We start from the raw sequence: 11,431 nt of genomic DNA on the forward strand, positions 1-11,431 counted from the left end.
CAGCTATGACTAGGGAATGAACCTCCAACCTTGGAGTTGTCAGGGCAACCATTTACTACCAGGCCACAAGCAAACATGTATCAAACACAGTCTGGAAACAGTTATATATATATACATACAGTTTACACACACACACACATATATATATATATATATACACACACATATATGGTACGGTAGGTCCAAAGAATGAATAAAGTCATAATATAATAAGTTGAAAAAGGTTTAAAAAAAGTCAGTGTATGGTATGTTGAAATGTCAAAGTACAGTATGTCAAAAAAATGCAAAAAGTCAGTGTAAAGTCTATCGAAAAGTCATGGTATAGTATTTCCAAAATAAATCATAGCATGTCAAAACAGTGGCAGCCTTGTGGTTCTGGAGCAACCATTTCACCTCCGGGACACAAGCCACCCCATAGGTCATAGTAAAGTATGTTAAAAAAAATCACTGTGTAGTATGTCGAAAACTGTCATAGTGTAAAACTATCTAAAAAAGTCATGACATAGTAGGTCGAAAATGTCATAGTATAGTATGTCAAAACAAGTCATAAAAAGAAGTCATAGTATGTAGTATGTCAAAACAATTCATAGTATAGTATGTTGAAAAAGTTTTTAAAAAATCATAGTATAGTATGTCGACAAAAGTCAGACTATACTATGTTGAAAAATGTGATGTTGAAAGACTTCATAGAATAGAATGTCAAAAAAGTGATAGAAAAGTCATAGTATAGTATGTCAAAAAAAGTAAAACAAAGTCATAGTATAGTATGCGGAAAAAAGTACAAAAAGTCGATGTGCACTATGTCCAAAAAAACCATAGCATGTTGAAGTCATAGTATAGTCTGTCAAAAAAGTAAAAAAAGTCATAGTATAGTATGTCAAAAAAAGGAAAAAGTCATGGTATTGCAAGTTGAAAAAAGTAAAAGATTCATAGTACAGTATTGCAGAAGAAGTAAAAATCAGTTATAGTATAGTCCGTCAAAAAGTCAGAGTATAGTATTTAAAAAGGAGTCATAAAATAGTCATAGTATAGTATGTAAAAAAAAAAGTCTTAAAATAAATACGTGTTGGGAACAGTGGACAGCATCCCGACTTGGGGTTCAGTGTCTTGTTCAGGGACACGTTGACACGTGGTCAGAGGACCGGGATTGGTCCTACAACCTCGTTAACATATGGACCCCGGAATTTTAAAAAATGTAGGTGGAAAAAAAAGAAAGGAATTTAAAGCATTCATTTATGTATTTATATATTCATATATTTATTAATACGTTTATTTTTTCAGTTATTACTGCATACATCTATTCATTTATTTACATCTGTGTTGACTGATCTATTCCTTTATGTATTTATTGCTGCATTTAATTATTTAATGAGAACAAAGTCACGTTCCATCCTCCATAAACTCTCAGTGTTATGAACTCCAAACAGGACACAACGGGAACATTGTCCAAACATGATCCAGTTCAAAATAAGGTACAAAGCAATGCTTTTCAAAAATCATAGGAGAGGGCTTAAACAGTTGCAATATGTGATCATTGGTATAATATGTCTGAAAGTATGTCGAAAAAAGTGATTAAAATATTTTATTTATATTTTATTTAATATACCGTGTGTACATATATATATATATATATAATACTAGACGTATTATATATATACACACACTGTTTTTTATACATACACACACATACATATATGAATAAAAACATATATATACATAAACATATGTATGTATGTGTGTATATGTATAAATATATATGTATGTGTGTGTATATATATATATATATATAGTGTCACACACATACATACATATATATATATATATCCACATATACATATATATATATACACACATACATAGATACACATATGTACAGTATATATACATATATGTACTGTTTCCATATATATGATAAATAAGATATAAGTATGTGGTAAATGAAATAATAATTTACTGAGTAATGGAAAAGAGGGAGGATTAAACAAGTGTACACTTCTTCCTACTCCTTTCCAGACACATCTACGTTAGCTATTGTTACTTATTGTTTATTGAATGTTCTACATATTTAGATTATTAAATTAAAATGCAAAACTGAATTGGCTCAAATAGCTACTCCAATCCCCGAACCGAGCTCTAGGTTTAAAACACAGACACCGATCGGAATTTGACAACTTTTATTAAACGTTTCATCTGTGAATAAATATGAGAACCGCCTGCGACACTCGGCAGCACAAATATACATAAAGAAGTATTCAGAAGAACACCAAACACGGTACATTCAGAGCTCTTCATGTCACATCTACGGCAGCAGTGTGGAGCTGCAGGAGGGGGGGGCTCATTTCACCGTCCAATCATTACGTTGTATTGCTAATTGTTCCTTGACATGCGATGTTTGTGCTTCTTTGAAATAACAAATCCGATCAAACTGAATGAGCTGACCCCCCCCCCCCCCGAGGGGTGAAATTTCACCCCATGTGAAGAGAATTTGGACTGGAGATTGTTAATATCGCAGACATGTTGATTGCTGGGTTCACTTCGTCTGTACAGAAACAACATCCGATCGGCCAATACACCACACACACACACACACACACACAAAAAACCTCTGGAAAAATTAGACATCTGCACAATCTTTCAAGTTATTCTGCACATTACACATAAAAACACAATCCATCTGCGTAATAAAGCTCCTTTCAGTTTGTGTGTCCTGAGTCCTCCGCAGGAACAAGTGGTTGCATCCAAACCGTCCTCATTCATGCGTTACATTACAGAGTCAACACGTTTTCCGCACTACAAGCGCTCATGTGACAAACACATTGAAATTGATAGCAACACAAATTAATGGAAACACCACTGGGACACAACGGGAGCGTTAAAGCATGAAATTAAGACAAAAAAACACAAATAATTACAAAAGATCTGGTAAAATCTCAAAGGAAAAACTCAAATTAGGAGACAACTACAACTCCCAGAGATCATTGCTCTAAGCAACCCCTAGAGGCTGAGCTCTGTGGAGCTTGTGGACCTGTTAATTCCAGAAAGACCGTGTTTTTTTTTTTATGGCTGCATCCTTCTTAGTGTTAGTTTTGCACGTACTAGGAGGTTTTGAGCACCATTTAAAACCCATTTCAAAATACTTTGTGATCTCTAGTTGAATTTAAAATAAAGTTCTGTGGGTTGAACGATGTTTAGGCTGTATTTTGTTCCATTGAGTGCAAACTTCAAAATGGAAAACGTCTTCCATTGTTGGATGTTGACAATAAGACAAGCTGCTGGCAGTGTCATGTACGATACTTGGAAACTTTGGCTGACTTGTTTTTAGTAAATTATGTTACAACAATATAATTAAATAAAAATACAATACAAAAATAGAAACAGTTTTTTGGGGGGGGTAAAAACGAAAAAACAGCCACTAGATAGCTAAAGAAAAAAGCTGTTTTTCCTCAATCTTCCTATGTTTTTGTGTGTAAGTAACTGATGGAAAACACAACCTCTGAAATCAGTCCAGTTTTGAACGAGAACGCTGTGACCAGCAGCCGCGGACCAGGCTACAATGTAGTCCTTTAGGGCAAATACGCATCGTCAATTTCCGTCCACTAGAAGTTTTTGCCACTGACAGGCTCAGAATATTATTCTGTCTGACTACATTCCATAAAGAGATAGTTAAAGAGTATAATCCTCTTTCTTTAACTAGAAACGGTTCCAAAATTGCCATTGCTGAACTCACCAGAAAACAAGACGTTTAGCGTGTATATAATCAAGTTTTTCACATGTAAATCATAAACTATTTGTTTATTTCAACCAAAATCTAGAGTTTTATTGTTGGAAAAGTCAAAAAACTAACCAAATTGGCTTTTAAAAGTTTTTGTCTGGGTTTGTCGACTTTGAATGAAGTGGGTTTTTACAATGCTAAAATTAGAGTTTATTTACATGGAGTTTGGTGGGTTTAGCGAGTGCAATTTCTTGCATGTTTTTATGCTCAAGAAAGGATCTTACTCTTTAACAGAGAGGTCGACCTCCTTAGAAATCCTTTATATAATGTTGTCAGACACTTAGAATAATAATCTGTTAATGTCAGCGGCAAAACGAGCACTTTCGTGGACATAAATTAAAGCTGCACAATTGCTCTATTAACTTAAATTGTAACTCGATTCGCTGACTGCAGCGATCTTGCGACTAAAACATTGTTCCCATCAGTCACTTAGACTCAAATATATGGGAAAATAGGTTGGGAAAAAAAACTTTTTACCTTTTAAAGGTTGAATATTTTGCAGTTTTAATTTAAATATCAATCGTAACGCCATGTTTGAAACTTAGTGAAAATCTACCTCAAGCCTCGTGATCAAAGCTGTTCAACAGAACCACAATCCATACCCACCTGTGCGTATTTACACTCATATATCCTTGTTTCAGGAATACACACACACACACACACACACACACACACACACACACACACACGTATGTACACGTTATCTTAAATAAATAAATAAATATCACACACACACAAACACACCAAAAGTGTTTGGAGGAATATACATTCCAGCATGTTGGGATGATGAAGGGAGAAAGGTTTTGGAACCAGGGTAAGAAACCTCCTCCACGTTACACCCGCTACTTCCTGCTTTCAGCTTTTCAGAATAATACAAGGATCAGTAAAAAGTAAATAACAGACTCGGACAACTTATTTCCTATAAAGCTGATGACAAAAATAAACATGTAGAAATGAAATAACATTTATCCCACTTTAAGTGTCTACATTAATATTTTACAAAAACAACATCAAACAACATGACAAGGAGCTTTTACACTGAAGGGATGGTGGTTGTTCTGGATATAAAGGGACTGTTGAGGGATTTTTCCCCCACACTGTACACTACATATTGTTTGGGTTGTTTAAATGTTCCTAACTTTTGTCTACGTGTGTTGGTACATATAATTTCCATTTAAAGATGTTTTTATGCCATCCAGGCTCAATGATCTGACAGACTTCACAACCATCGCATCAAAAATCTGCGTAAGGAGAGGGAAGAGTCCAATTCTGACAGCAAAGGTCCCGACCCAGAGCGTCAAAAAGGTGACGCCAAAGGTCCCGACCCAGAGCGTCAAAAAGGTGACGCCCAAGGTCCCGACCCAGAGCGTCAAAAAGGTGACGCCCAAGGTCCCGACCCAGAGCGTCAAAAAGGTGACGCCAAAGGTCCCGACTCAGAGCGTCAAAAGTGATGCCAAAGGTCTCGACCCAGACATCACAAAGTGACGCCAAAGGTCTCGACCCAGACATCACAAAGTGACGCCAAAGGTCCCGACCCAGACATCACAAAGTGACGCCAAAGGTCCCGACCCAGACATCACAAAGTGACGCCAAAGGTCCCGACCCAGACATCACAAAGTGACGCCAAAGGTCTCGACCCAGACATCACAAGGTGACGCCAAAGGTCTCGACCCAGAGCGTCAAAAGGTGACGCTACAGGAGTCTTTTTGAGTAAGTAACTTACGCCAAAGGCCCCTGACCGAGCGGCCCTTTTAGATGCGATGGGAGTGAGAATGTGACCATCCAGCTGCTTTTCTCAGGGCGGTGTCCATCAGAGCATCCCGTCCAGGTTCTTCTCTGCGCTGGTCTTGTCGTCGCCTGTGCTTTCCTGAGGGCTGTACTGGGTGTGGTAATCGCGGAGGATGGTCACCACGTCGTGGTGGCCAAAGTGGACCGCTTCGTCCATCGGTGTGTTCCCCCACCTGAAGAAAAGAAAACAAGAGGCAGACGAGAGCCATGTTGGTCTGCTGATTCTGAGTAAATAGTCTGAGTAACTATTAAATTAGAAACTATTGACACGTCTTTGAAAATATGATTGCTGGATTGAATAATACCCAAGCCAAAACTTCATACTACATATGTAGTAGGTATGTGTAATTCTGCATAGGTATTTTCAGACTATGTGTATTTTATCACGTGTGCTTTGTTTGTGTGAAATAGTTACATGTTAAATCCAAATAAATAACTTGATTCTGGTTCAAGTCATTTTTATGAAAAAAAAAAAAAAAAGTTAAACTTCTTTGATTCCAGCTTGTAAAATAAGACATAAGACATTTGAGGACGTGACATGGGGCTTTGAGACACACTGATCCACATTTTCCCCCATTTTTCTGACCAAGCAACGTATCCATTAATCAAAACAATCGTTAGTTGCGGTCATGAAAAGTAGTTTTTAAAGTTACCTGTCTTTGGGAACTGGGTTGACTTTACAGGCCTCCAGCAGGAAGCGGACTACCTCAGCATGTCCTGAAACACACACACACACACCCACACACACACACACACACACACACACACGTCAAAAAACATTGAAAACAGCAGTAAATGTCGAAGAAAATGTAAACTTCTAACATTCTGCCGGATGTCCCTCCTTTTGCCTTCCTCTTTCTTTGTGTCGGCGCTCTAACCTGCGGCTGATTTCTGAGGACTATGGTTACCTGGTTCTCAGATCTCTGCAGGGTAAATCCAGACAGCTAGCTAGACTGTCTGTCCAGTTGGAGTGCTCTGTTGACAACTAAAACTACTTCTAAACGTACACATGTCCGACCAAAACCAGTTCCTTCTTGAGGATATTTAGCAGCGGCACCGTGGCGCTGTCCGGCGCTTGTCCAGCACCGCCCAGGACAATTGTGATTGGTTAAAAGAAAGTCAACAAACCACAGCATGTTTTTCTACCATCCCAGAATGCTGTGTGGACTCGCCAGACCCTCCTCCGCAACGCAGTGGAGGAAGGTCTGGCAAAGCGAGGCTACGTTAGCATTAACGACGAGCTCCTCAGTGGCTTTACCTTCAGCAGCCGCCACGTGCAGGGCCGTCCTGGAGTCGTAGTCCCTCTGCTCCATGTCCATGGAGGACAATGCGAACCTGGACAAAAGAACCGACAAACACGGAGTACAAAAACTACTGATTGGAGCAACGCAAGCATCGAGAAATTGATTTGTAGATCAGCAGATGCAGGGTATCACCAGAGGCAGACTCTACGACACAGACTAAAGAGAGACGTCAAGAGAGCAAAGAGTTGCCTCACCTCCTCAGGGCGGAGACATCTCCGGTGTAAGCGGCAAACAGCAGATTGATCACAGACTTCACCTGAAACACAACAAGAGTGTAACAGGGCTTATATTATTGAGTATTAATGTCCATATATCCACTGAATGAACATGTGTGTATGAACATATATATGGAAATAATAATAATGTGGGTTGCTCTTTTTAAACCCTTGTGTTGTCTTCCCCATTGCCGTACAACTTTGGAATTTTTTATTTTTTTTTTTACACTTTTGTCACTTTTTTCAAAGTTTCGTCAATATTTTTCTGCGGTTTTCTGACATTTTTTTCCAAGCTTTTCCCCATGTTTCTGAAGAAACTGACGTTTACTGACGTTTGTGTCACTCTTTCCAATGTTTTTGTCCCTTTTTTCTGGGCTTTTTTGACTTTTTTTCCTAAGTTCTATCATCAATTTTTCTTCACAGGCTATAACACTGAATAGTAGTGAACTGAACGTTAGTTTAACTAGTGAAGAGCGTTGTATGGAACCATCCCGAGGACAACACAAGGGTTAAGTGCTGAAAATCAAGGATGTAACCATCCACTCAAGGACAGACAAGGACACTGATTGACAGACGTCTCTATAGCCATGTAAGTCTATGGGGAGAAAAGTGACAGTAGTAGGTGAACAAGTGGGGGTGTAACACTGTTTACAGCCGAGAGAACAGGCAGAAAATGTTCTGTGCAAGTGTTGAGATTTTTAAGAGGAGGATGGAGAGAAGCTGAAAACAGGAGTCTGTTGCTGGGACTCACCCTCTGGTCTCCCCCCTCCCTGCGAGGATCCAGTTTCTTAGCGAAGTGCCTCAGGTTATCATAGTTGTGGAAGTTGCAGAGGGAAACCAGGTCCTGAAAGGACACTCGCGTTTCATTGGGTTTTTCAGATTTAGGACACACAACAAATTAATTAAAAAAGGAGCCTTGGCAAAACTAATTCAACCAAAGGTGGCATATAGAAAATAAAAAATGTAGTCTATGAAAAAGAGACAAAAGAAAAGAACAATGACAATGAGGAGAAAATAAGAAAGAGAAAAGAAATTATAAAAAAACAAGGGACATGTTAGGCTACTAATACAAATAATATTGTTTTCCAAATTAGTAACCCTAACCTTATCTTTTTTCACTTATCCACTACTCTTTTGATTTATGTCATTTTTTATAGCTTTGCTTGGTATTTATGTGTATTACTAACTTTGAAAATGTCATCTCTTTACATTTGTTTTTATTATATTTTTTATATCATGCATTCTTTAGCACCTTATCCATACAGAGGGATGTACCATTTATTCCTCTCTTAAGTCACATTTTATAGTTTTTTTGAATAAACATTCTAAAAATGCCTTGTTTGACTTTTACACATTTTTATTCAGACTTATCTATTTTCAATCATTTTTATTGTATGTCTTGTTTTATATATAAATAATATTTATTATTCGTTATTATTACATATTGAATTGCTTGCCTCGACACTAACGATAATACACATACCTTCAGTTAGTTTTTACCCAATGATCTGTTTTAAATTGTTTATCTGGTGTGATTTATGTAGTGTTTTTTTTTTATCATTTATTGTTTTAAGCCTCTTTAATTTTGACAGACAGACAGACTTTATGTATCCAGAACTAAATTGAGGTGTCCAACGGCAATAACATACATGCACATAGTGCCACGGACATCCACTCACACATACACACAGTATAAAAACACAAAAAACATAATAACAGTGTTTCCTTACAGTAAAGTTAGATTGTAGCATGTTTAAAGGAGTGGTGTGGTATCATATCATACCTACATACATCACAATATCTGGGTCCTTTTTTATGTGGCTTTTAAAATAACCAAACCCGGCTTTTTAAGGAGTTTTAAAGGTGTTCCAAGTTTAGTGGTCCCCCCTTGACCCTTGTAGCGCCTCTCCCGGATGCTGCGTTTCAACCCCGAGCTAACCCTTACCGTGCAGAACTGGATGCCTCTGACGCTGTTGCCCAGCTTGTCGAGCGGTGGTGACCAACACATGATGCCCATCACGTTTGGGACAACCAGCAGAATGCCACCGGCGACACCAGATTTAGCCGGCAGACCGACCTGAAACAGAAGCAGGGACGAGGACGATGTTTTGAAAACAGATTTTTTGACCAAAAAGGAGCTGAGGGGAACGTTCGACGAGCGAGATACTGACGTGGAAAGCGAACTGTCCGGAGAAGTCGTACATGCCGCAGGAATGCATCAGACTCAGAGTGTCTCGGACCGACTCGGGGCTCAGCACGCGCTCTCCTGTGATTGGACAGAAGCCGCCGTTGGCCAGAGTCGCCGCCATGACGCTGGCGCTCTCGCAGGTCACCTCGATGGAACACAACTGGCAAGGTACATGAACAAAAGTTTTTGGGGGAAACATACAATTTGCAACATAAACACATCCTGCCTTCTAAACTCTGTTTACCTGGAAGTAGAAGTCGAGGATGGACGTCATGTCTGTCCCCTCTGGAAAACACTGAAAGAACAACAGCTTTCAGTATGTTTGCATGCACACTAATATTCCACTATTATTCAGACCGTGACATTATTCCCAACTAGATTCAGGCCATGTAAACAGCATATTATGGTTGGATATTCCGATTAAGACAAGTGGGACATGTAGAAGAATTCTTTGGACACGTATACAGGGCATTCTGAATCTGCGTCTCAATAGGTCTTTACGGTCCGCTCTCACGGCCAAAAGAAAAGAAACAGCTACTTTTAAACAAAATCCCAAAAAATAAAAAAAACAAGGTCAAGAAAGAAAAAACGCCCCCAAAATTGACATGCATGTTAAAAAAAAGCATTGAAAAAACGTCAAAAGGTGTCAACCTTTGAGAAAAGCACCATAACGGCAGAAAAAAAAGCTGAATAAAAGTGACAAACGAAAAAGTTATGGAAAAAGTGACAAAAAAAAAGTGTCATAAAAGTAGAGAAAAGCCATTCAAAAGTATCTGAAACACTGGGAAAAAAATGACAAAAAAGACCAAAAAAAGATGAAGAAAACATCAAAAAAAGCGACAGAAACTATGAAAAAAAAAGTGTCAAAAACGTCAAAGAAAACTTCAAAAACTAAGAAAAAAGGAGAAAAAAAACGTCAAAAAAGAGAGAAACAGCTGACATCTTGCCGACTTGTTTAGGGCTGGCTCTGAATAAATGCGATTGTGACTTATGTGAGCGAGAATATAAAAACATAAGAGCGTGGCTGCACCGAGAGGAGGTTTGTCTCTCAGCTCTACACGACCTTACCTTCTTCTCCTTCAGGTAGTATCCGATGGCAAAGTTTCTGTCTCCAGACTCTCGCTCCGACTGGAAACTGGACACAGAGACAGGGAAACAGCGTGACTCAAACTTTGGAAAAAAAGCATTGAAAAAGCATCGGAAAGATGGTTTTTTTATCTAAAAAAAAGGCCAAACTTCGAGAAACAAAAGCTCAAAAAAAGAATTGGAATTGTACTCACGTGGCGTTGCTGAAGCCCACGTACTCGTTTCCCGCCAGTTTGTTCATGAAGTTCATGACCTGCAGAGCGGAGCAGAGCAGCAGATTTACGATGAATACTCTGCTAATAAACAAAAGAAGAAAGTATTCACCTCTTAAAATATCAAAATGACTTTTTGCTGCAACACAATCCCTTTCAAACATGCTTACTGATTTCTTGTTTGGCCACTGGGGGGCTCAAGGTATCAAGTGAATGTAGAGCAGCTAGAGTCTGCAGTTAGAGCACATTTAAATGCTGCAGCTCCTCAAAACCACCAGCAGGTGTACCTTGCCCCCCCCCCCACCTGAAGCAGGAAAAGCTAACACTTTAGCATTAGCTTTAATTCCCTCTGGAAAACATTGTAGCATATGTCTAGGGCTTTTATTGTGAAAAGTATAAAAACAGAAAGAGTGTCTCTGACAAGCACTGTCTTTGTCAAGGAGTAATGAGTTATGAAGTGACGTAATCACACAACAAGACAGTCTCTTTTTCATCAAACTGCAGTTTTTGCAAGTTCCCGCAATTTCATTGCATAAAATTGCATAAATATCCTGCCTATTCCACCGCGTTATTTAAGAAAAGGTGCAGCATAATCAAGGAATTTTGCCCGCAATAATCACGCAAAAAAACTTGCTTTTTTCTGGAAGGACTAATTAGGGTTGTAATCTGATGCTAACGCTCTTTGAGTGAGAGAAGGGTAAGACATACGATGCCAACTCACAACACAGATGTACTCACATAGTCAAATTTCTCTGCGTTGCTGGCACCTTGCTGGAACACAAACACAATCACAGTGTTTAAAACAGCATGTTTGGGCGCCTGGGTAGCTCAGTTGGTAGAGTGGGTGCCCATATATATATATATAT

The 11,431-nt window shown here is 38.8% G+C and overlaps 1 protein-coding gene across 2 annotated transcripts in view; it reads right to left on the bottom strand.

The window, feature by feature from the left end:
* Positions 1 to 470: 470 nt before the first annotated feature.
* The window catches only part of LOC117939502 (glutaminase kidney isoform, mitochondrial), a 16,062-nt gene continuing 5,101 nt past the window's right edge, over positions 471 to 11,431 (bottom strand). The window contains exons 5-16 of one of the 2 annotated variants that reach the window (XR_004655597.1): positions 11,304 to 11,336; positions 10,548 to 10,606; positions 10,336 to 10,402; positions 9,512 to 9,562; positions 9,251 to 9,427; positions 9,025 to 9,156; positions 7,831 to 7,923; positions 7,059 to 7,120; positions 6,819 to 6,895; positions 6,214 to 6,277; positions 5,319 to 5,733; positions 471 to 482 (exon numbers count right to left, since the gene is read on the bottom strand). Coding sequence is in view for 1 of the 2 variants with exons in the window: in XM_034864912.1 (XP_034720803.1) it covers positions 5,583 to 5,733; positions 6,214 to 6,277; positions 6,819 to 6,895; positions 7,059 to 7,120; positions 7,831 to 7,923; positions 9,025 to 9,156; positions 9,251 to 9,427; positions 9,512 to 9,562; positions 10,336 to 10,402; positions 10,548 to 10,606; positions 11,304 to 11,336 (966 nt within the window). In the remaining variant the exon portion in view is untranslated. Of the gene's footprint in view, positions 483 to 4,313; positions 5,734 to 6,213; positions 6,278 to 6,818; positions 6,896 to 7,058; positions 7,121 to 7,830; positions 7,924 to 9,024; positions 9,157 to 9,250; positions 9,428 to 9,511; positions 9,563 to 10,335; positions 10,403 to 10,547; positions 10,607 to 11,303; positions 11,337 to 11,431 lie in introns of those variants that run through there. The other variant, XM_034864912.1, reaches the window with a different exon arrangement.

The sequence above is a fragment of the Etheostoma cragini genome, chromosome 24 (genome assembly GCF_013103735.1).
Source record: "Etheostoma cragini isolate CJK2018 chromosome 24, CSU_Ecrag_1.0, whole genome shotgun sequence".
NCBI lineage: Eukaryota > Metazoa > Chordata > Actinopteri > Perciformes > Percidae > Etheostoma > Etheostoma cragini.